Source organism: Bubalus kerabau, chromosome 5 (assembly GCF_029407905.1).
Source record: "Bubalus kerabau isolate K-KA32 ecotype Philippines breed swamp buffalo chromosome 5, PCC_UOA_SB_1v2, whole genome shotgun sequence".
NCBI lineage: Eukaryota > Metazoa > Chordata > Mammalia > Artiodactyla > Bovidae > Bubalus > Bubalus kerabau.
In genome coordinates, this window is record NC_073628.1 from 104,000,585 (window position 1) to 104,024,066 (window position 23,482).

Consider the following 23,482-nt stretch of genomic DNA (forward strand, 5'->3'; position numbering starts at 1 on the left):
TCAACACTGCTTCCCCATGTCAGCCCCACCCCCTGCCCAGAGCTCCCCGCTACTCTAGCAGCTGCCTTCCTCCCCACCCTCCTCCCAACCCTTACTCCCTACCCCTGATGCTGTGCTGCAGCTCAGCCCCCGCAGCAGAGTCCTGGGACTGAGCAGCTTGGTCCCGTTCTCATGGCTCCATCCCTGAGTCAGTTTCTGAGGAGGACGTGGAAGTCTTGAACTGACCAAGCTGGGAAACATGCCCCACAGGCAGGGGCTGAGGGGTGCAGGGTGTAGGGAGGGCGGAATCATGGAGGGAAATTGGGATTGAGGTGCTGTTTTCAAAGGAGTGGGCAGAGCTGGACGTCATTACAGCCACGCTCAACATGATGGTAGGTAGCTGTGAGCCAAGCCAGGTGTGATTTTTTTTCTCCTGAGAGAAAAAATCATCCAGGCAATACTTACCCATCTCCCCACCGTTGGCCATGCAGCCTGGCCCCAGGAGCACGGTTGTGCACGGAAGGGTCTGTCTGTGGTTCTGCTCTGCCTCTGCTGGTCAGCATTTTCATGTAGCAATGATTATGCTGTTGATTAAACTGCCCCTTTCCCCCTTATCTTTGTATAGCTGTTTAACACACTGGTTTATTAGTTTCCTAACTAATTTGAAAAACTTTGTATTCATATCTTAGCAAAAGACCTTGTTTTTGCCATAACAGAGTAACACAAACCGGATGAATTAAAGCCACAGAAATACGGAGGCTAGAAGTCCAAAATCAAAATGCACGTGTGCAGGGCCACACCCCCCCGTGCAGATCCTCCTGGGCCCTCCCAGCTCTGGTGTCCAGGGGGTCCTGGTGCATGTGCAGGGCCACGCCCCCTCTGCAGATCCTCCTGGCCCCTCCCAGCTCTGGTGTCCTGGTGGTCCTGATGCATGTGCAGGGCCACCGCCCCTCTGCAGACCCCTTCTGGGCCCTCCCAGCTCTGTGTCCAGGTGGTTGTGGTGCACCTGTGCAGGGCCATGCCCCCTCTGCTGGCCCCTCCTGGCCCCTCCCAGCTTTGGTGTCCAGCAGGGCCACACCCCCTCTGCAGAACCCATCCTGGCCCTCCCAGCTTAGGTGTCCAGGGGGTCTTGATGGCCTTGGCTTGTAGGTGTGTTGCTGCAGCTGCTTGGCCCTTGTCACTTGGCTCCTCCTGTCTGTGTGTGTCCCTGTCTCTTTACTGATAAGGACACAGTCGTGTTGGAGCAGGGCCCTCCCTACTCCCATATGACCTCCTCTTAACTTGCATGCTGTTCCTAGACGTCCTGTCGGTGGTCCTGGGAGTGAGGACTTCAGAGTGCTTTGGGGACACAGTGCAGCCCACGATGCTGCTCAGGCTCTTTGGACATGTTAGTGTATTTGGGAAAAGTCACCGTAACGTGAATGATACTGTTAAGTAGTATCAGAGGTGCCTTAGAAATTACATAATAGAAACTAGACTGTTTCAAAGCAATGGGGCAGTCTGACTGGGCTGTGAATTACTTGTGTGTCAGCGAGGCGAGAACTAACATGTAAGTGACAGTGTCACTGTGTGCCCCTGAGTCCCTCAGTTTTGAAGCCGTCTCTCCTGCTCTCGCACACAGCCCGGCTCGCAGAATGCCCCACAAGATTGGATTTGTCGTCGTCAGCTCATCTGGACACGAAGACGGCTTCAGTGCCCGGGAACTGATGATCCACGCACCGACCGTCAGCGGGTGGAGGTCACCTAGGTGGGCAGGATGAGGGGCCGTGGAGGGTGGGTCGTCAGGGGCACGTGGGCTCTCTCGGTCTAAGTGCTAATGTTGTTACAACTCAGATGCAGGACCATGCAGGGGTAGGGTTGTGCCGCCGCCTCACCCATCTAGTTACATGCGGGACTCTTTTCTTTCTGTTTTTAATGAAAATTTGTTGAAAGTTTTCCTCTATAACTTTAACCCACATTCACTTAAGTGTGCACATACGGAAAAGTAGAAGGAGAACTGCCTGCACCCCCCGCCCCCCTCCCGCACCCAGTTCCCTGATTGAGGGCCAGTCTGCGTTCTCTGTGCTGGGTGGTAAGGATTTTGCATCTCACCACTGTCATGCAATACAGGACCTCAACCCAGAAAGTCTCTTTCAGATTCGTCTGGAATGTTTATTTGTACACCTTTAAAAATGCTCGTTAACTTGAGTGATGTAACACTAGTGAGTGTTTTTCAGAAACGTTTTCCCAAGAAGCCTTCTTTCTTCCCCAGAAGTGGGGCAGAGTTGGTTATTGGGCTGCCCCGGGGCTTGATCGGGCTTCCCGGGCTTGATCGGGCTTCCCGGGTGTTGTCAGCGTCGGCCGCCTGAGGCCACTCACCTCCCGGGCCCGCGCTCCTCGAGCCTGGTGTTCCAGGTGCCAGTAGAAGGCTGACTGTTGCTCCTAAGTCACGAGCGTGTGAATCTGTATGACATTTACACTCAGGCATGTACTCATGACTTACATTTACTCAGGAGGTATATTGCTGAAAAGTTGAATGCAAATCCCATTTAAAATTCGGACGCATTTTCCTTTCGGAGTTTTTGAGAAATGATCATGCGAAACAAAATTTAAAGTAACATGACAGTTCCAAATTGTATAATGGTTCTGACCCCCGACCATGGGCCTGAACGTAGCCAGCTGAACAAATGAAAGGACCGTGGGATATCAGGTGAACATTTTTGCAACCAGTGCTCTTGCTCCCTGATTTTCTGTAATTGTGTTTCTACCTCTCCTGGAACATTTATCCATGTGCAATAGGCAGTATTTGCTGTCATTCCAACACCTCCTTACTCAGCAAATAGGTAACTGGGGGCCATGCACTCTTTAGCCAGTAAGTTAAGTGATCACCATTGGGCAGCTACTCCTTTGGCTGTGGAATCGGCCAGCTCTTCTAATGGTGGGAAGAGGTTTCTAATCATGTTCGTTGGCACCTACTTTGATGGGAGGAGAAGGACCCTCCCTACAGAGGCAAACCCAGGGTCATATACTGTGCCTCCGAGAAGCTCCATGTAAGGCAGCTAAGGAGGTTTAATGGGGTGGATCCATGGGGGGTTTCTATTTTGTTATGAAGAGAAAGTAGAACAGTGAATATAGCAAAAGCACGCTGTTTTTCTACACTCCAGCTGTGGAGACGACGAGGTGTCCAAGCATGGGGCCATTACCAGGACTTCCACATGTGAAAGTAGCCAGGAGGAGATGTAGGACCCCCTCCTCAGGAGCGGCATTTGTGGGCTCGTTTGTCCATATCAAGGAGTCATTAGCGTCATTCAGCCAAGCCTCAAATACGACGTTATCACATACTGAGAGTCTTCCTAAATACAGGGGTATGACAGCCAGCTTACACACGGTCTGACTCGCGTCGGCTACTCCAGTGTCATCTGCATGTATATCCAAGAGAACTTGAATTAAGCCACAGAACAGGGCACATGGATTTCGTATTCTCACCTTATAAAAGGGCCCTACAGAACAGTTAGGTACAGAGTGGCATTGGGATTCCAGAGAAGTCACTTACAGGGTGAGTAAGGGGTCGCTGCTGTCGTGGACAGGTCAAGGTTTCTGGTGACAAATCCAGCAATCAGAGAGGCACCCCTCTTTCACAGGAGATTGGAAAATGTGTACAAAAGTGGTGTCTGTCCAAGGAAGAGAGGGGGAAATAAAGTAAGCAGCAATGGTGAGAAAAGGGCATATGGGCCTGGTCAGTCTTGGTCATCCACTCGTCAGATGTTGTCTGCTTCCATTCCTGGAAATCGGTGCTTTCACATCACCACTTGTTGGTGTGCAGGGCCATCCACTCAGGGCTTGGTGCTCTCTCTAGGTGTGACATGAATCCAGGAGCTTAGCAGCACAAGGGTTGATTAGCAGTACCTGATGGGGCCTTTCGAGTGAGGCTGAAGTGAGTCCTTCTAGAGGTGTCTTTTCCAGTAGGTGAAACCTCTAGGTTGCAAGGTGTGATGCTCATAGCATTCGTCTCCTGGGAGCCCGCTGTGAGAAGGTTATGCTATTAAAGCATGATTACTGTCAGTGGAAGCAGTAAGGCCCTTGCAGTATTGAAGCACGTCTCTGTTTATCAGCTGTAGGTCAGAAGAGGCAGGACTGGCTGTCCTGGGCATCCTCTGACCATCTCAATGGGTGAGTGTTTGAGTTCCCAAAGGAGTAGATCTAGGAGTTTATAGGGACCAACAGCGATGCTTTTGGCCAGGGAATTTGGAAGATCTCTACAAATGTTGCCAATTGGGTCTTAATAATGTCGTTAATGCATTAGATTAGCCCTGTGGATTGAGGATGGTAAGACAGTAAAAAACTGACCAGACAGCACAGACCCACCTGTCCAAGTGTTCAGCTACTGAAGTTCAAGGGGTTCCCCAGGTATAGATGGTCTTTTCTAACAGGATCTCAGCCACAGAAGAAGCAGTAGCCTGTCTACAGGGGAAAGTTTCAGTCCAGTGAGAAAATGTGCAGCTCATAACTAAACATGTTTATGTCCCTGAGATGGGAACAGCTGAATAAAATCCCTTTGCCAGGCCTCACATGGCCCGTGAGCAGTTTAATGCAGTGCAGACAGGCTTTCCTGGATTAAGCTTCAGACAGATGAACAAGTAAGGGGGGCGCTTTTCACAGCCTCAGTAGTATTGTCCCTCCAATACTGCCTCATGAGCTCTGTCGTTCTTCCAGTAGACAGTGGCATCATGCATGTACAGTGGGCAGTGATGGGGAATCTGGGGCTTCTGCTAGGACCAGATTGTGGTTTAGCCCAAACCAGGAGTTCTCTTTTTATCAAGCCAACAGTTATTCAGTTCCCAATATTGTTTTTCCTTTTCTGGGGCCAGTTGTTGGGCATTTCTAGTCAGTGTTCCCAAATTGTCCTCTGGGGCACATGGGGCTGTCCCTTTGGACCACGATAGAGGTTTAGCCAGAGGTTCCTTTGAGAGCAGTGTTTTGGCAGAAACGCCAGCAAGGTCGTTTCCTTTCACTTCCAGGGAGTCAAGTCAGGAATGCCCAGGGACCTTGACAGCAGCCAGGGCAGGTGGCATGAGTATGACATCTAATAAATCTCAGACATAAGAGCCATTTTAAACTTTATTCCTATCGGAGGTAAGTCAACCTTGCTGTTTCCATATCATCCCAAAGTCATAGGCAACTGCACAGGCATACAGGCTCTGAGTATAAATGCCAGTGGTTTTGCCCATGGCTGTACCACGAGCGCCAGTGAGAGGGTGCGCTTCCTCCTGTTGGGCTGAAGCAGACAAGGGTATCGGTGCTGCCTTGACAGTTTTGAGAGGCGCTGCGGCAGCAGCCCCACATAGTGTCTGCCTTTTCATCCTGTGAATAAGAACCTTAGTAAACCATGGGAAATCTGCATTGGCCAGCGGAGTCTCCTGTGAGTTACTGCAGAGTCAAAGGGATGTGTTGGTGTGAGCCGTCTGAAGGAGTTTTGTCGGTGAAGTGGGAGAGGAGTAGCAGGGGTGAGGTTATTACAGCAAGAGTGAGTTATTCAGGAGCAGCAGAGGGTTTCCCAGGAAGTAAGATGGCTGGCGAGCCAGCATGGTGAGGATTCGAGAGAGCTTCAACTGCACAGGCTACAGAGATGGTTAGAGGAACCCGGGGATTAGTTTTTGGTGCCCAGAGTGGCTCTGAGACAAGGGGGCTGTCCCCATGGCACAGGGTCCAGCTGTCAGCCGTGATACCCGATGGGTCGATGATGGTCCCTGTGTTTTGGGGCGAGTACTCCAAGGGTGTTTCCCCCTTCCTCATGTCAGAGAGGAAGAAAGGAAACTGATAACTGGGATGTCCAAGGGCAGGGCCCTTATTAAACTTCTCTTTAAGGCTCCAAAGGCAGTATCATCCTGATCTCTCCAAATAAAAGGACCAAGTTTGTTGGTTTTTAGAAAACATATAAGGGCTGGGCCTTAAGAGAGAAATTTGGAATTCAGTTTTGACAGCAGCTAGCTACCCAAAACACCTTGTAATTGGACTGAGTTTCAGGTTTAGGGAAGTTGAAAATACCATGAAGCCTACAGGAATCTAAATGTGGCCTCATTCTAAGATCAGGTGCCCTAAATACTGAACCTAAGTTTAAGCAAATGGCAGTTTTTCCTTAGAGACCTTGTGTCCCTTTAAAAAGTTTAACAAGTGAATGCTGTCTTTCTGTGAAGTTTTAGAGGAGAGCACAGAAGCAAACCATCCATATGTTTTAACAAAGTAGAGCCTACAGAAAACTTTATTGTCCAGATGAGCCTTTAAGGTTGGAGAAGTAAGAGGGACTTTCAGGGCCTTTCCTGGTGGCCCAGTGGTTAAGACTCATCCTCAGGAAGCAGCCCACAGAGCAGTCACAGGGTGATTCTGCTCCTGGTAGGAACGGATGCTGGTCTTAGATGGATTTAAGGACCACAGGGTGCCAGGGGTAACAACATTATGGATTCCAGAGATCCTGGACAGACCTCCATGCTCAGCCATTGCATTTCTCATGGGCGAAACAATGCTGCAGGGACTGGTACGAGCGAGCATGTGGCCCTGGCTTTGAAATCTTCTGCTATGGACTTGATGCCTCTAAGGACCTCTGTTTAATTATAAGGTATTGATTAATTCTGGGGAGAAGTTTTGAGGGATATATTTAAATATTAATAGGAGAACACTGGATTCTGTGAATTTTAGTTGAAGATTTTTCATATAAGGAGAGCAGTAGCCAATCCAGTGGTAACCAGTGATTAGTGTCCTTGAAATCAGCTCTAATACATCTAAGACCAAGCAAGTAAAAGATAGTGGAGGTCTTTCATTTCACCTGGTTGGCTATTTTGATGGCCAACATTTCAAATTCTAGACCTGTTTCCCCCTTCAGGAGAAGGAAATTCCAGGATGGCACTTTCCTAAGAAATCTCTGCCCCTGCTCGAATAGAGGTGAAAGAACTGTAGGAGAAAAGAGTATGTGTCTCTCAAACAGCCTGAACGAAAGGGATCAGGTTCCAAGATGGGGACCTTCTGGGGTTTGTTAGAGATCCCCTGCTTTTTCAGCTGTTCAGCACTCTGAGGCAGGAGCTGCCTGAGAGCAGTGGGCTGAGCACCGAGAGTGTGGCTCTGGTGTCAGTGAGGACACCGATTCCTTCCCAGTCCGGAGGGTGGTTTTTCCAAGCCAATTAGAAGGTGTGGGAAGAATACCTGTGGTTCCTCAGGGCCTGGTGCTTGGGTTAAGAGGACATGGAAAGGTTGTTTGGAGTGTGGAAGGCACCTGCAGTGCTTAAGCCCTAAAGGTCTTTTTTTTTTTTTTTTTCCCCAATGTCCTGGCTTTTTGCAGTAATAGCAGAGACCAGGGGTTTTGTTTTTGTTTGGAGGTGTGACGGGGGCTCTATTTGTTGAAGATTAAGGATGTTAGTGGCTTTCCTTTTGGTTGACTCATCCAGGGCTCAAACAAGCTGATCTACCAAAGTAACCAGACCTGGAGTGGACATGGTTTTCCATTCCATCCTGGTCCTTTTAACTGAAAGAGAATTCCCATTCAGCCCATTCATGAACACAGAGTTGGAGGCAACCCAAATGGATTGAATGTCCAAAAGAAGACCCGACATTCTCAAGTCAACTATAGTGGTCGTGAGCAGGCTTTATAAGTTTCTGCATGCAAGCCTGAATTTTGTCCCAATCATCAAGATTAAGAAAACCTTTGGAAACTGTTCTGTGAAAATTTCTAGCAAGTTCTTGGGTTTCCTGCTGTCAGTCAGAGTCTGTTTCTCCATATCCTTTTCAGGATTTTCCCATCAGGCAAGTTTCATGCAATGTCAGGCCTGATGGACACAAACCTGAGAAGCTAGGTTGCTAAGTTCAGAAGTGTGCTGGACTCCTCAGCAAATGCATGGGTGTCCTCAGTTCCTTTGGGAGAATCTCTGACTGTAGCTCAAAGTTCAGCTTTAGTCCAGGGACCATTAAGAACCTAGGGATTTAGCATCTGGACCCCTAAAAGGCTTAGCTTTCAAGGGGCAGGATTTAAGTTCAGGGAAGGGGGAAATGGGGAGGGGTTTGGAGAAAAAGGGAAGTTCAGGTGGGGGTTGAGGGGTTCAGAGGAGCAGACAGTGAACAGAAGGGGAGGGAAAGTAGCACAGGGTGGGGGTAGGGGCCTCAGAAGTCAGCTTGTCTTCTTTCCATTGTTTGTTTGCCCCCACTAGCCTAGGAGTGATATTTTGTAAAGAGGCAATTTTTGAGTCCGGAATGTGTTTGGAAGCTCCAAGATATCAATTAAAATAAGCATCCTAATAAGGCTTTTTCATTTGGTTCTGAGAGAAATAGGATTGGGGCAGTTGAAAGTTCCCCAAAATGGCTGTTGATATTCTGAATTACGTGGGAGTGAAGTCAGTCCATTTAGTTAAAAATGTGCCTGAGGAAGGACCATAGTTTTTAAACATAAAACCAACCAGGATCCCTGAAAGGAAGGCTGTCCCTAAAGTACTTAGGTGACCAGGGTCCCATTTCTCAGCTTTTTTCAAGAGCAAAAGAAAAATCCCTAAATAGTCTGATTTCAATGGAATTTTACCAAAATTCCAGCACACTTCCAGCATGGAGGACAAGTTGGGGAGTACCAGCCAAAGGGGAGCCTGGTGGGAGTCTGTGGGGTCAAAAAGAATCGGGCACACTTAGCGACTAAACAACAACAACCCCCCAGAAGGACAAAGCCATCCCAAAAAGAAAATAGGCAGGTCCCGGGTAAAGCCAAGAGCCTAGCCAAAAGGAGCAGCTCGACCTGAGAGGATCCTTGCTGGCTGTCCTGGAAGGAGGAGGACTTGAAGGAGGGGAGCATGGGGCAAGGGCAGGGGCCCCTGCAGTTCCACGGTTCATCTCTGCCAGACCCCACTTCTTTTTTTTTTTTTTTTTTTTTTGATATAAATTTATTTTAACTGGAGGCTAATTACTTTACAATATTGTAGTAGTTTTGCCATACATTGACATGAGTCCACCACAAGTGTACATGTGTTCCCCATCCTGAACCCCCCCTCCTACTTCCCTCCCCATCCCATCCCTCTGGGTCATCCCAGTGCACTAGCCCCGAGCACCCTGTCTCATGCATCGAACCTGGACTGGAGATTCGTTTCACATATGATATTATACATGTTTCAATGCCATTCTCCCAAATCATTCCCCCACCACAGAGTCCAAAAGACTGTTCTATACATCTGTGTCTCTTTTGCTGTCTCGCATACAGGGTTATCGTTACCATCTTACTAAATTCCATATATATGCATTAGTATACTGTCTTGGTGTTTTTCTTTCTGGTTTACTTCACTCTGTATAATAGGCTCCAGTTTCATCCACCTCATTAGAACTGATTCAAATGTATTCTTTTTAATGGCTGAGTAATACTCCATTGTGTATATGTACCACAGCTTTCTTATCCATTCATCTGCTGATGGACATCTAGGTTGCTTCCATGCCCTGGCTATTATAAACAGTGGTGTGATGAACATTGGGGTACACGTGTCTCTTTAAATTCTGGTTTCCTCGGTGTGTATGCCCAGCAGTGGGATTGCTGGGCCGTATGGCAGTTCTATTTTCAGTTCTTTAAGAAATCTCCACACTGTTCTCCATAGTGGCTGTACTAGTTTTCATTCCCACCAACAGTGTAAGAGGGTTCCCTTTTCTCCACACCCTCTCCAGCATTTATTGTTTGTAGACTTTTGGATCACAGCCATTCTGACTGGTTGAGATGGTACCTCATTGTGGTTTTGATTTGCATTTCTCTGATAATGAGTGATGTTGAGCATCTTTTCATGTGTTTGTTATCCATCTGTATGTCTTCTTTGGAGAAATGTCTGTTTAGTTCTTTGGCCCATTGTTTGATTGGGTCGTTTATTTTTCTGGAATTGAGCTGCAGGAGTTGCTTGTATATTTTTGAGACTAATTCTTTGTCCGTTGCTTTGGTTGCTATTATTTTCTCCCATTCTGAAGGCTGTCTTTTCACCTTGCTTATAGTTTCCTTTGTTGTGCAAAAGCGTTTAAGTTTAATTAGGTCCAATTTATTTATTTTTGCTTTTATTTCCAATATTCTGGGAGGTGCAGACCCCACTTCTGAACACCGTGTGACGTAAGCCTTAAATAAAGCAGTCAGTTGTTTTACCCACAGAATGAGCTGATTGCAGAATGGCAGAGAAATTGCTTTTGGGACAGGCACGCTGGGGAGAGTATGGGTGAATCGGGGCAAAGGAGAGAGAAGAACCTCACTTTATAGGGAAGAGGGGCAATTGGCAGGGGCTGCTCTGAACCCCAGTCCGCTGGAGGAGAGAGGAGGTTCGGGCTGATGACAGCGTCTCTGTGGCTGGGGTGAAGGGAGGGCATGCCTAAGGCTCCCCTCAGGGACCCAGCTCCATTTTATTTTTTGTATGTAAATTTAAAAATTTTTTAGAACTTTTTATTTTGTGTTGAGGTATAGCTGTTTAACAATGTTGTGATAATTTCAGGTGAACAGGAAGGGCCTCAGCCATACATATACATGTATCCATTCTCCCCAAACTCCTCTCCCTTCCAGGCTGCCGCATAACATTGAGCAGAGTTCCCTCTGCCATACAGTAGGTCCTTGTTGATTATTTCCTTTAAATATAGCGATGTGCACAGGTCCATCCCACACTCCCTAACTGTCCCTTCTCCCGCACCTCCCCGGCAACGGTAGTTCATTCTCTAAGTCTGTGAGTCTCTTTCTATTTTGTAAGTAAGTTCATTTGTATCATTTCTTTTTAGAGTCCACATATAAGGAATGTCATATGATATTTCTCCCTCTTTGTCTGACTTACTTCACTCAGTATGACTCTCTCTAGGTCCATCCATGTCCTGCAAATGACATTATCCTTCCCCAGCATTTATTCATGGATTTTTTTGATGATAATCATTGTGGCTGATGTGAGGTGATGTCTCATTGTAGGTTTGATTTGCGTTGCTCTAATGATCAGTGATGCGGAGCATCTTTCCATGCACCTGTTGGTCATCTGTTGTATGTCCTCTCTGGAGAAAGGTCTGCTCAGGTCTTCTCTGGCTCCATTTTGCATGGGGTTTCCCTTCATTGCTTTTACAATGTATTGTCCTTTCTTTTAATGAGTTTGAGGGGTAGTGTTGATTCATCTATAAACTCTCAATAAGCTACCTTTGAATAGCTAAATCATAGCCTTTTTTTTTTTTTTTTTTTGGTTGCACTGCATGGCTTACAGGATCTTCATTTCCCAATAGGCATGGACAGGCATCAGACTCTGGCCACAGCAGTAAAAACATCGAGTCCTAACCACTGTACCACCAGGGAATTCCCATAGCTTTTTTTTTTTGGAAGGGTTTTAAAATACACAACTTCAAAATTTTGTCAGTAGTCTTAGTTTTCCTTAAACAATTTTGTAGTTGTTTTTTTTAATAATAAATAATTTTTTTCACACAGATCACTGCATCCCTATGTCTAGAATGGTCTCACCACCAATTACAGTGTCTGTGCCCTGCATTGAGAAACAGTAAACATCGTAAATGTCTACAGCAGCCTTGGCCAAAGGGTATTCGAAGCTGGAGTTGCTAGGTTCCCCATTTCCTGGCTGACCTGCCCCACATGTGTCTCTTTTAACAACAGTGGCAATTTTGAAAACTCAGTATTAGGAAACCCCAGGGATCTCACCCCCAGAATAAGAGTGTTCTGTCTGTCGTCACTGGCCCCACTTTCTCAGTCAAACACAGAAGTGCCCAGAGCCCCGTCTGCTCAGCCTAGCATTCCTCCCTGTGCGCTCCTTCTGTCAGGATGGGCAGGAGGCTGGCCGGCTGGGCGGGGAGCGTGTTCGTCTGTGTGGTGTCTCACGCCTCTCGGATGCCTGTGTGCAGTGTCAGGTCACCTGTGAGGTGTGCAAGTTCAGGCTCAGGGTGGTGTGTGCTTGGGGTTCCTCCCCGAGGGGAGGTTTTCAAAGCCATGGGGTTGGGGGTATGCCCCACGCATGGTGAGTCTGCATAGGGAAAGGAGCCTGGAACCCTACCCAGGGCATAAACAGGGCAGGAAGGGCCAGGTCAGGACTGGCAGGTGCATGTCGTACTCGGCCTTGTGGAGGTCAGTGGTGACCTGTGATGTTGGCTGAGGGGGAAGCTAAGAAATGAGATGGGGCTGGGAGAGCAGGGATGGGTCACAGGAGGCTCCCTGGGCTGTCTGACGTGTGTGTGTAGCTGTCTGGAGGGGTGTAGTGAGGCAGCTGGGAGGAGAGGCAGGAGAGGGCCACGCGGGCCAGCCGCCAGGTCACCGCTGCGCTCTCAGGCATCGTGACGTGTGCTGGAGGGGCCCTGCCTACTGCCCCATCCTCAGGACTTCCCCAGCTCCAGTAGCCCCTGGACACCTGCTGCCGGGCACACCCAGCCTGGCCTGCTCAGCACACGCCCCACCCACTGTCAAAGCCTTGTGTTGTCTCCCTGGTCATGACCGTGGACTGCGCATTGAGGTTTCTGACGGCTGTGTGCCTTCTGAGCAAAACTGACGCTCCAGTGGGGTCAACCGTAGGCTTCTCCTCCAGGCTGCTGAAACAAGTGTGAGAGGCACTCAGGACATATTGCTCATTGCTCACTCCACTCAGGACTCTATAAAGCGAGGGGTTTCCTCAAGTGTGTGGGTTCCAGCGGGAAATCCTCTGGCTCACTTGGACAGCCTCTTGTTTATCTCGTGTGTTTATCTCATGATAAACTTTGGGTTTCATTTCAAACCACAAACTAGCCGCTCCAAGTTTGATTCGCTCTGGGGGCCTGGCAGACCCCACTCTGAGTTCCAGCTGTGACTGGAAGGCTTTGAGGGGGCCAGGACCGGGGCCCCTGCAGCGTCAGAACCCACAGAGCTGCCCCATTACCTGGACGTGTGGCTGGGGACCGCCTGAAACCCTCCATGGTGATCCTGCAGGAAAACAGGACTGTGCTTGCTTTCAGGTTTTGCCAGTTCCCACAAGAAATTGTTCTTCAGATGGTGGAGCGTTGTCAAATAAGGAAGCTGCAGCTGCTCGCACATCAGTACATGATCCCCAGCAAAGTTGAGTTCTACATCAGTGAGAGCCTGCCCGAGTACTTCACCCCGTATCAAGCAGAGCGGTTCCGGAGGCTTGGGTAAGGGTGGAATTTAGCGTGTATGGTGGGGATGTCTAGCCTGAACAATTCTGCCTCAAGGTGGGTAAACACTGCGGCATCCCCCTTGCCGTGGTGCTTGCTCACGCCCTCACGTGCGGGTCCGGATCTCACAGCTTGTGCACACCTGCCGCGTGCCAAGCATGTTCACTGAGCGGCGTTCCCGCTGATCGGTCGTGTTCAGGCTGCTTTTCAGATGCAGAACTTGTCTGGAGAACACTGTTTAGAGTTTGACTTCTGGACTTTGCCCAGGGTTTGTTTTTTTTTCTTTCATTCCAAGCCTAACTTTCCTTGGAACCTGTGGAGTTCACTGGGAGCCGAGGGCAGCGCGTTTCTGCACCGACGTGGTTCCACAGGTGTGTTCTTTCTTCCAGCTACGTGTCTCTCTGTGACAATGAGAAGACAGGCTGCAAAGCCCGGGAACTGAAGTCGGTGTATGTGGACGCAGTGGGGCAGTTTCTGAAGCTCATCTTTCACCAAAACCACGTCAACAAGTACAATGTGTATAACCAGGTGAGACGCATGGGCCTGCCCCTCAGTGGTGTCTCCCCTCATAGAAGAACCTGGACTCTTCCTTCAGGGTGCTGTCTGTGGGGCAGCGCTAGGCTCTCTGGAGCTGTTCCTCCGATTCAGGGCCACCAGTCACATGTGGCCGTGTATGCTGGGGGCGTGACTGGTCCACGGGCATGGGCTGTGTGTGTCACCCAGACTCAGTAACAAGATGAGACATTTTGGATGTATTAAGTTTAAATATATTGTTACAATCAATTTTATCTGTTTCTTTTAAACTTTGTTTTACTCTGCCAACTAGAAAACTTAAAATTATCTATGTGGCATCATATTTCTATTGGACAACACTGTTCTAGGTAGACTTTTGTAAGGTAAATCCCCTGATGGAAATTGGGAAGGTGACTTCATGTGGCATGCAGTCCAGAATCTCTCTGGTTCCCTTTCTGTTGCTTTGGCATGATTAACACAGTGGAAATCAGAGGCATCAGAGCAGTCTTTTTAATTGAAGCAAATATTTATAACACTCCTTGCCCCTTCCAGAGGCATGCAAGTGTTCCAGCCAGTCAGAGTTTATGCTGAGCAGGTGAGCTGGAGGAGGGTCTGAGACAAAGTCAGGTGCCTTGTCCATGCATGACAGCAGAGTTCTGAACCGTCTCTTTCCTCCATTTCCTCTCCTTGTTCACCAGGAGTTCCTTGGGTTTTAGCTCAGCCTCAGTGATTCTCGAGGGCAGGGGCATGTCATGGGAGAATCACTGCCTCGGACAAACTGAGCTGCGTTAATGTCGATTTTCATTCATTGTCTAACTTACCACCATCAGGGAGATATGATCCCATTCTTAACTCAGGTGGATGTTTCAATATAAGGCTGCATTAAAACTTTGTTACTGTTTTAACATCCTTCAAACATTAAAATAGCTACTTGGTTCAACATTAGAATATTATGTAATTTGAAAATCATTAATAATTCTATATTAGCATGAGATTTTGCAATTAGTGCATTTAGATGTACATCATCCCATTTGATGACAGGATGAATCAGAGTGTTATAAAGGGGTTAAGTCCTGTCTAACATTTATACTTAATTTCTGTTGGTGAATTCTCTCTTAGGTTGCTTTGGTTGCAGTAAATATCATTGGAGACCCTGCAGACTTTGGCGATGAAAGCAATATTGTAAGTCTGGGAAGTTTCATTCCTAAAGAGAGACATTTATTTCTAACAAGGAGGGGTCATTCATTTTTGTCACCAAAGTGTCATCCTATAAATTTTCACAGAAGTGTCTGGTGACCAGCTCGCAGGTGATTTTTCAGCAGCTGTAGTTTTAAACTTTCCTTTGCTCGAGAAGTTTAGTTGTCCCTCCAGCAAACGGGATCACCGAAGCCCCTTCATATCATATCATCTCTTTGTTTTATGTTGTTCCTTTTCCTCTGAGATACTAAGCGGAACTTCCCCCACAGACCTCCAGAGAGAAGCTGATTGATCACTACCTGGGGCACAATGCCGAGGACCCAGCTCTTGAAGGAACTTGCTCTGGGTAAGACCCCCGCCCGCCCCAGGCCATAAACTTCTGGGACTTCCTCCCTGGAAGCCAGCTCTAAAGGACCCTGGACTCGGGGGACCCAAAGTGCAGTCTGGAGCTGAATAAGCCATTGATGGGATTGTTGTAAATACACTGCAGATTAAGGTCACCCTTCTGTTTAAGCACATTTCATTCAGCACCCTTCAGAGAGGACTTCATTTCCTGTGTGGTTCAGTATCACCAAACAAAAGAGCCATCAGCCATCCTTTGATGTTTTAGTGGCGCAGGTAAATTCATAGATGGAACAATTGACCAAGATTGTCAGTTACTGAGCTTCATCCTCCCTCTGCTCAGAGCTTCAGTCCTTACGGGAGTGAGACCTGCCCGTCTCCAGGTTCTCCCGAGCGCCTCTTCACGCTCTGCATGCACACAGTTGTGCAGACTTAGCCATCCTGCTGCCTCTTTAGCAGGTCAGGCTTGGAGGGCAGAGCTGAGGGTACAGCTCTTTCCTCCCTGTGTCCCAGCACCTCTCTGGGACCAAGTCCTCAGCACCCTGCCTAACAGCACCCAGCCTAAGGAAAGAGGAATTCAAAATGACACCCAGGGCCCCATTTCTGACAGCAGCTCCCCAAGAGTGAAAGGATAAAATGCTTAGAAAAGATAAGATGCCTCGATGTTAGTAGATGGTGTTTGCCCGTGACCTGTGGTGTGTGTCACTCCATGCTCACGGGCACGTGGTCAGAACAGCCGGCTCTTCTGTTTGCATCAGATGTGGGGTCGATTCTCCAGCCTGTCTCTCAGAGCCATGGCGATACCAGTCATGCTCCCGGCAGACAGTGAACCCGTCCCCACAGAGCTCCCCAGCCCCTACAGGCCTGGGTTTCATGGTCCCCGCAGCCCGAGTGAGAGGCGGACCAGGGGTCGCCTCAGGTGGTGGTGTGCGTGGTGCCTTGGAGTGGAGGCCACGCTTACAGTTCAGTGTGTAAGAAGGCACAGTGCAGGGTGAGCCATCCCACCTACACAAGCCACGTGGATGCCTCCCCTTGTCAGGTTGGCATGAGGAGCACCTGGGGGAGGCGGGCACTGACAGCAGGTGCCGTCCCCGCTTCCTTCAGCATCATGGTGGCACCACCTGTGGCTCTGCCCTCGTGAGCAGAGATGACCAAGCTCACTGATGGCTCAGTATCTCTGATAAAAGCCCTCTGGGGAACGGTGACTTCTGTTTAAAGCAGTTCTTCTTCAAGTTAGCCACGGGGGACAGCAGACTGCAGCTTCCTGTCCTGCTGCACCCCCACCCAGGGTTTTCCTGAAGGTGAAGTGAGGTCTTGACAGGTCACGGGCCGCACCTGAGGCTGAGTCCACAGGCACCGCTGGGGCATTGTGGGTGGTGGGCACTGCTGACGGGTGTTCCAACATCATCTCAACCTTTGTAGGGTTCTATGGTGGAATGAAGTGTTGGTTTCATCTCTGGAACTTCAGGGCAGAGCAAGTTAGATTTGAGAATATGGTGTGTATTTAGGTAAAAATAGTCACTGTGACCTTGGGCACATGGAGACATTCTGCTGGTCAGTCCTCACTGAGGTTAACAGAGGTGCCACGGCCACCGTGCCTGCTGCTGTGCCCACCAGTACCTGAGTCAAGGCATGCAGAAGTAGGATGATTTTGAAAGGGGACGTGGTCCTGTCCTGTTGAATTTATCATTAATCAGCTAAACTTATGATAGATAATATCTTTAATAAGTTTCCCAGCGTATAAGGACCCCCGAGCCAAAGTTAACAGGAAGTGTTGACGTCTGATTCCGCAGATGGGGAGGTTCTGAACCACATCCCCAACTCTTCTGTTGAGTTAGATCGGTGTCATGGTTCTAGACATCAGGCCCAGGAGCTGCTGTCCTGTTATAGAACTAGGAGGAAGGAATGGAGGTCAGAGTTCATGAGAAACCAGTCATTTAGATCACATTTGGGTCATTTATTCCAGGAAGGATCTTTCTGATCTGCAGAACTGGATGGTGGTGTACCGTTGGACACCCTGAAGTCCAAGCCCAGTGGTAGCATCTGGAACGCTTGTCGCTGTTACTGCGGCATGAAATGGAAGCCTGGGCTCAGCCTGAGCCCCCACGTCAGCCTCTGCAGGGCCAGGGCCTAGTCGTGGCCGGCTCTGATGTTGGTTTCCCAAGGCTCCAAATGATTCAGGAGCTGATTCTCGTGCACTGTCATGTCCCAGCACCCAGAGCAGAGCTGGGCACAGTCTGCATTTGAGATATCTGTTGAATGAGTGAGTGAGTGAATGAATGAGAGTGAATGTGAATGAGTGAATGAAAGGAGTGAATATGAATGAGTGCATGAGTGAGAGAGTGAATGAGTGGGGAAAGAGCTGAGTAAATGAGTGAGTGACTGAGTGAGTGAATGAGAATGAACGAGTGGATGAGGGAGTGAGTGAGTAAGTGCATGAGCAAATGTGAACGAGTGAGTGAATGAGAATGAATGAGTGGGTGATAGATGAGAGAGTGAGTGAATGAGGTTTGTTGGCAGGAAATGCCATAGGGGCAGGCATCTCCCATCTTTAGCCCTGAGTGTGTGGAGAGCACCTCCCCTGCAGTATCACGTAGATTAAAACTAGCTCTAAAATACTCTATTCTTTCCTGTAGGAAGTCTGATTATATCTCTCCACTAGACGACTTAGCCTTTGACATGTACCAGGACCCAGAAGTGGCACAGATCATCCGCCGGTTAGACGAACGGAAGCGTGAGGCCGTGCAGAAGGAGCGCTATGACTACGCCAAGAAGCTGAAACAAGCCATTGCTGACTTGCAGAAGGTACTGCCTCTGGGAAACAGCTCCTCTGCCACCCGCGATAGGCTTTGTGTCTGATTACCCTGGCGCCTGCCCAGAGAAGGGCCAGGCCTCAGAAGGCCACAGGGTTAGCGTGGATTCAGGGGTGTAAGCCAGTGAGAGAGACCACGAGCATGTAGTCCTGCAGAGCCCTCCTCAGGGCCGCATGCCATCTAAGGCAGCAGGAAGCTGAGATGCTTAAACCGCTGTGAGCTTGCAGGCGACCGTGGCCAGTCCCCTCCACTCCCTGTGTCATTCCCCCGTCTCCCGGACATGAGGCTGGTCGCCCACACCGTCCTCGAACCGTTAACTTTGAAACGGTCTCTGCACTGGGCGCAAGTCTGTGAAACGAGAGCTGACGCTGTGTGCTCCAGGTAGGGGAGCGCCTGGGCAGGTACGAGGTGGAGAAGCGTTGTGCCGTGGAGAAGGAAGACTACGACCTGGCCAAGGAGAAGAAGCAGCAGATGGAGCGATTCCGCAGCCGCGTGTATGAGCAGCTGCAGCTGCACGAGCTGGTGGACGCCGAGCTGGTGGGTGGGGCCTGCAGCAGGACCCGGAGTTGGGGGGCCGGGAGAGCTATTCTCCGAATCCACACGGGTGGGCGTCAGGGGCTCAGCCTTCACAGGCTCCTGCGGGAGGACTCCAATGGTGGACATGCGGCAGGTCAGCGGGGAAGCCTCCCAGCAGATGGCTGTGTCTCCTGGTGGCAGCCCCACCCATGTGGTCCTGGGAAGCACAGGGACAGGGGCCCCTGACAGCTCGGGCCAATAGGGGAGGGTCCCATGTCCAGACCCATGTTCCAGGCCAGGAGACAGGCCTGGTGCTCAGGGGATAGCATGGGGAGTGCAGGCTCTAGCTGTCACTGCTGGCTCCTGGCCCCACTCTACCCGCCCCACTCTGTGGTCTCAAACTCATTCCTCATCCTCCCTGGGACTCAGTTTCCCCATTGTTTCCATGGCGGTGAGAACAAGGAACCTGAGATGTGGTCGTCTGCCTAAAGCACTTTCCGCCAGCCCAGCACACGACCACAGCTGAGTCCACCGCACTTGTTAGAATGACATGAAGTAGCCTGCTCTGCAGACACACAGGGACCAGCACCGGCCGTGTGGGTCCAGCCCAGGTGCTTCCGCCCACCTGCAGCCTCCACGCTGCAGCGCCCACTCTGTGAGCAGCCACCCTGTTTTGGTACAGCGTCCCCTGAGTGGTCCACACAGTAACATCAGGCAGTCAGGGGCCGTGACGTGGCCTTATTAGTGCAGCTTCCACCTGTGTCTTCCCAAGCCAGTGCTCCCCTGGGGAACGAGGTGGGGTCTGTGCGGCGGGGACACTGGGAGCTGAACGGCCCGTTTTCCCCCAGATGAGAAGGCCTCTCGACCTGCCCCTGCAGCCCCTGGCCTGTCCCAGCAGCCCCCACCACCAGCCGCCCATGCGCTCCCTGCCACAGCCAGAGGAAAGGGTGACAGAAAACCGGCTTGCGGACCCTTTTCTTCAGGAGAAGCCTTCATCACACTGCCTGGACGTGTCTCCTCAGCGTCCCACAGTGGACCGGCCACCTCCCGCCACTGACCCCCCTCCCAAGACCCACGTAGGTAACTCAGGTTCCCGCCGTGGGCAGACATGGAGGCCCTGTGTCTTGTGGGGGCTTTCCTGGGGAACGAGTGTATCAGAGAACAAAAGCAGGGGGCCTCCTTCCCCGCCCTGCATTCAGGAACACCGCCAGTGACTGAGACTGCCTCCTCTGAGCCTCTGCTGCTCTCTTTGCAAAGACGTGTTGCAGTGTGGGAGAGGGTGTTTCTGGGAATGAGTGAGGTTCCCACCCTGACGGGACCTCAGGACAAGTCATGTACGAGGCCGTCCCTGTTAGAGCTGCCTGTGTGGCAGATGGCAGAAAGCCTGTTTCCAATGGGCTACTGGTGTTTATAACTGGGAGTCTAAGAGTCCACATGGGTTTCAGGGTAGGTTTGACTCCTATCTTGCGGGTCCGCTTTCTTGGTTCCGGATGCCCTCTCAGTGGGCTGGACCTGTCCCAGGGGCCTCAGCTTCCAGTCTGGACATCTTGCCATTGGGGAGGTGGGGGAGGGTGGGCAGCATCTGTCCCACCCTGAGCCCATCCCCAGGCCCCAGGTTTACCCTGGTTAGACCGGCCTCATCACCTGGCAGCCTCAGTGCTCATGTGTGTCACTGAGGACAGGCCACAGGAGGCCTCTGCTGAGGGCCACAGGTTTGCAGGCGCTGGAAGGAGTGACAGAAGGACCCAGGGCTTCCGCCACCTGCGTTAGTGCAGAGCTGCTGGACAAGGGATGCGTTCAGAGGAGGCTTGATAGTTACAAGTAAACTAGCGAACTGAGAAAATACCAGAGGTCTTTCCAGAAGAATGTAATAAGTTTTACTCTAGTGGTCTTTTGGCTGTTGAAATCTCTAGTGGTGAGCAGTAATTGTGGCAGAATCTAGATAGCTTGTTGATTAGGTCTGTAACAAGCTTAGAAGGGAATAGAAACTCCTGTCTGATTTTTTCAGTTACATCCAATTCATAAATTATTCTAACCTGATGAGACTGATACTTCAGCAAAATACCATCGTTCAGACCAGACATGTCCCAGGTAGTCAGCCTATGGGTGTAGATGGGGATCAGCAGGCGAGGGGGGACCCCACGCCAGGCCCTGTAGCCGCCCTGTCCTCCCACAGCCCGATTCCCTGCCCTACGATGAACGGCCTCTCCCCGTGACCCGCAAGCAGCTCGGGGCGGCGGTCTCCGAGGCAGAGAGGAGAGATGTGCTCAGCGACGAGGCTCGCAGGGCGGACACTGCAGGCGAGCCAGAGCCCCTGACGGAGAAGGCCTTGCGGGAAGCCAGCTCTGCTGTGGACGTGCTAGGAGAGGCCCTGGTAAGGAAAGAGGCCAACGGCAGGTGGGGTGGGCGGCTCCACAGGGCTCCTGGTCCTCTGCCGGTCCCACCCTTGTCCTCACTGTCCAGTGGGAACGTCCTGATGATCAGTCATCACGTGGGAGAGCACGAGCATCAGCTAGGATTTCAGGTCTCCTGATGGCGTCCCTTTGAGCCTGGCCTTTCTTTCTATTTATTTTTCTGTTTTAATTATTTGCCCATGCACTACAGCATGGAGGATCCTAGCTCCCCAGCCAGAGATTGAACCTGCATCCTCTGCACTGAGAGGTGGACTTTTAACCACTGGACCACCAGGGACATCCCAACCAGGGCCTTTCCTTGTGGTGCTCACAGGTCTGGGGCCCAGACCCAGCTCCCGCCCGGAGCACTGCTGGCTCCAGGGTCGAGGACAGCAGAGCAAAGAAAATATCAGAGCGTCATTAGCCTCGAAAAGTTCTCCTGTTGGAGCTTTTAATACTGTCCGTGTTTTAATGGACACAGACTTAAAACTTTCCGTGCTAGGAGCAGTATTTCTCCAAACCCATGTACCCAGAGGGTGGAGGTCCTGTGTTTAGAAAAGCTGTGTCTTGTTGACACAAACCAAAGCCAGGGGTGCTGGGGTGGGGACTGGGCCGACCGCCCACCCTGAAGGCCGCCCCCGCCCTCCCAGGTGGCCGGAGCCTACTCCAAGACGTGGTCGCACCGGGAAGACGCGCTCCTCACCCTGCATAAGCAGCTGACGGACACGCCCGTGGGGACCCCGAAAGAGGACCTGAAGAGCACGCTGAGGGCCGCCGTCTTCCTCGTCAGGAGAGCCATCCGTGACATCGTGACCCCAGTGAGTCCCGCCACCCCACAGGGGCCCCCATGTCTGCCGAGAGCTGCCGGGCCATCCCCTGGAGGTCAGGGTGGCCCGGGAAGCAGCCTGGTCCCCTCACTGTCATCACCAAGCACAAGGTCACTAGGGATGAAGACCTTGAGTAAGAAACCCGGTCACCGAGGAGCCTGGGCTCTGTTCCCATGGGCCGTGCCCTCTGGCCCTGTGTGCGCAGAGGCCTGGCCGCCGTACTGTTCACGCTAGGTTCACGTTTGATCTTCCCGACACCTGAGGAGCTTGGAGTTACCGGTGAACTTTCCTAACTCTGAAAGGGCCGTAAGAATGAATATCCCCAGTTACACCATCGTCTGCACTCACACAGTACCTTATGCAGTTCAGCAGAAACGTCAGACCCTCGGTCTCAAGGGGCGGTGTCGGAGACCTCATCACACACAGATGAGCCCGTGCCCTCCGTGTGCAGGGAACTGTGTGCACAGCAGTTGGCAGTGGCCATTTTCAGTCCTTCAGACAGCGTGTAGTTTTCAGCGTAACATTCCTGTTGATTACTGAAAGTAAATTTCATGTTTCTTTTTAGTGGAATTGAGTTGAGTGGCTTATCCATGTTTATCACTTTTTTCGTAGGTCTTTCAGGCATCTTTGAAGCTGCTGAAAATGATAATTACACAGTATATTCCTAAACACAAACTGGGCAGGCTTGAAACGGCTCACTGTGTGGAGAGGACGATTCCTGTCTTGCTCACGAGAACTGGAGACTCTTCTGCTCGCCTCCGGCTTATGGCTTCTAATTTTATTCAGGTACAGATTTCCCCAGGATGTTTGAAGCCATCAATAATAAACACATAACCGGAGATACTTGGCTTTCTTAGTATAGTACCTTACAAGGCCCCATCTGTTCGAGCCAGTCATAGGTTATGCCGTGTGATTCACCATCATAACTTCCTTCTCCTCTGACCCAGTGAAATGCTGCCTTAAACATGGCTACAGTGTACCGTTTTTCTTTGTTTCTCTTATTTAGCATAGGCTTTTAATTTTAATAAATAAAAATATATGGAGAGCCAGACCAGAATAAAAAAGTGGAGTTAAAAATAATACTAAACAGGTCACAGTCTTGATGAAGTGTCTTTATTCTTTCCACCAACATGCCTCCTCTCGCCTGGGCACTGGGGTAGCCAAGGCGGACGTGAGCAGCTGGGAGTCTGGGGCCCACGCTGAGCCAGGCAGCACAGGAGTGTGCTTTGCTCTCTTGTCAGGAATCCATCTGGGCCAGGAGACCTCGGGTTAAGGTACAGGGTGTCTGTGAGCTCCTCCAAACGTGAACCCAGTGCCATGAGCAGGCCGGCTTTCTAGGGAAGGAAGCCAAAACTTCCATAGTTTCTCCGCCAGGAAGAACCACCCATCTTGTTTTATTTAACGAACTAAAACGTTCAGGGAAAATGAGTGAGTGGCGTTATTTGGGGGAACTCTTTCAAAGGATGTATTGAACGTGCCCCTAATTGTTTCCATGCCACGTTCACCTCCGGGACGGCAGTGGTGCTGAGCGTCCTCTGTGTGCGGGCGTTCCCATACTGCACCAGCTTCCAACGGCCTACACCATGTTGCCATGTGCGTCCTCTTGTGCGCGGCATCTGTGTCTCCCAGGGAGGTCAATGTCCCTGCTGCTCTTGGGGGCTCCCCTCCCTCCTCCTTCCCATTGGTTTCCAGCCACTCATGGGCCCAGAGGCAGAGCCAACGGTGCTGCCAGAATGAGAAGGTGTTTGGGTGGTGTGGCCACAGACCTGCTAAAAACAGACTTCTGTCTGTTACAGCTCATGTTTCA

General features: G+C 50.5%; 1 protein-coding gene across 8 annotated transcripts in view; it reads left to right on the plus strand.

The window, feature by feature from the left end:
- The window catches only part of CEP104 (centrosomal protein 104), a 40,369-nt gene that overhangs the window by 2,406 nt on the left and 14,481 nt on the right, over positions 1–23,482 (plus strand). For 3 of the 8 annotated variants that reach the window (XM_055582456.1, XM_055582460.1, XM_055582457.1), the window contains exons 2-12: positions 1,601–1,726; positions 12,898–13,071; positions 13,464–13,602; positions 14,707–14,769; positions 15,054–15,130; positions 17,763–17,931; positions 18,321–18,476; positions 19,304–19,531; positions 20,632–20,829; positions 21,499–21,666; positions 22,288–22,461. In XM_055582456.1, coding sequence (XP_055438431.1) covers positions 1,614–1,726; positions 12,898–13,071; positions 13,464–13,602; positions 14,707–14,769; positions 15,054–15,130; positions 17,763–17,931; positions 18,321–18,476; positions 19,304–19,531; positions 20,632–20,829; positions 21,499–21,666; positions 22,288–22,461 — 1,659 coding nt within the window. In that variant the 5' untranslated portion in view covers positions 1,601–1,613. The remainder of the gene's footprint in view (positions 1–1,600; positions 1,727–12,897; positions 13,072–13,463; positions 13,603–14,706; positions 14,770–15,053; positions 15,131–17,762; positions 17,932–18,320; positions 18,477–19,303; positions 19,532–20,631; positions 20,830–21,498; positions 21,667–22,287; positions 22,462–23,482) is intronic. The other 5 variants (XM_055582461.1, XM_055582459.1, XM_055582462.1 and 2 more) reach the window with 5 other exon arrangements.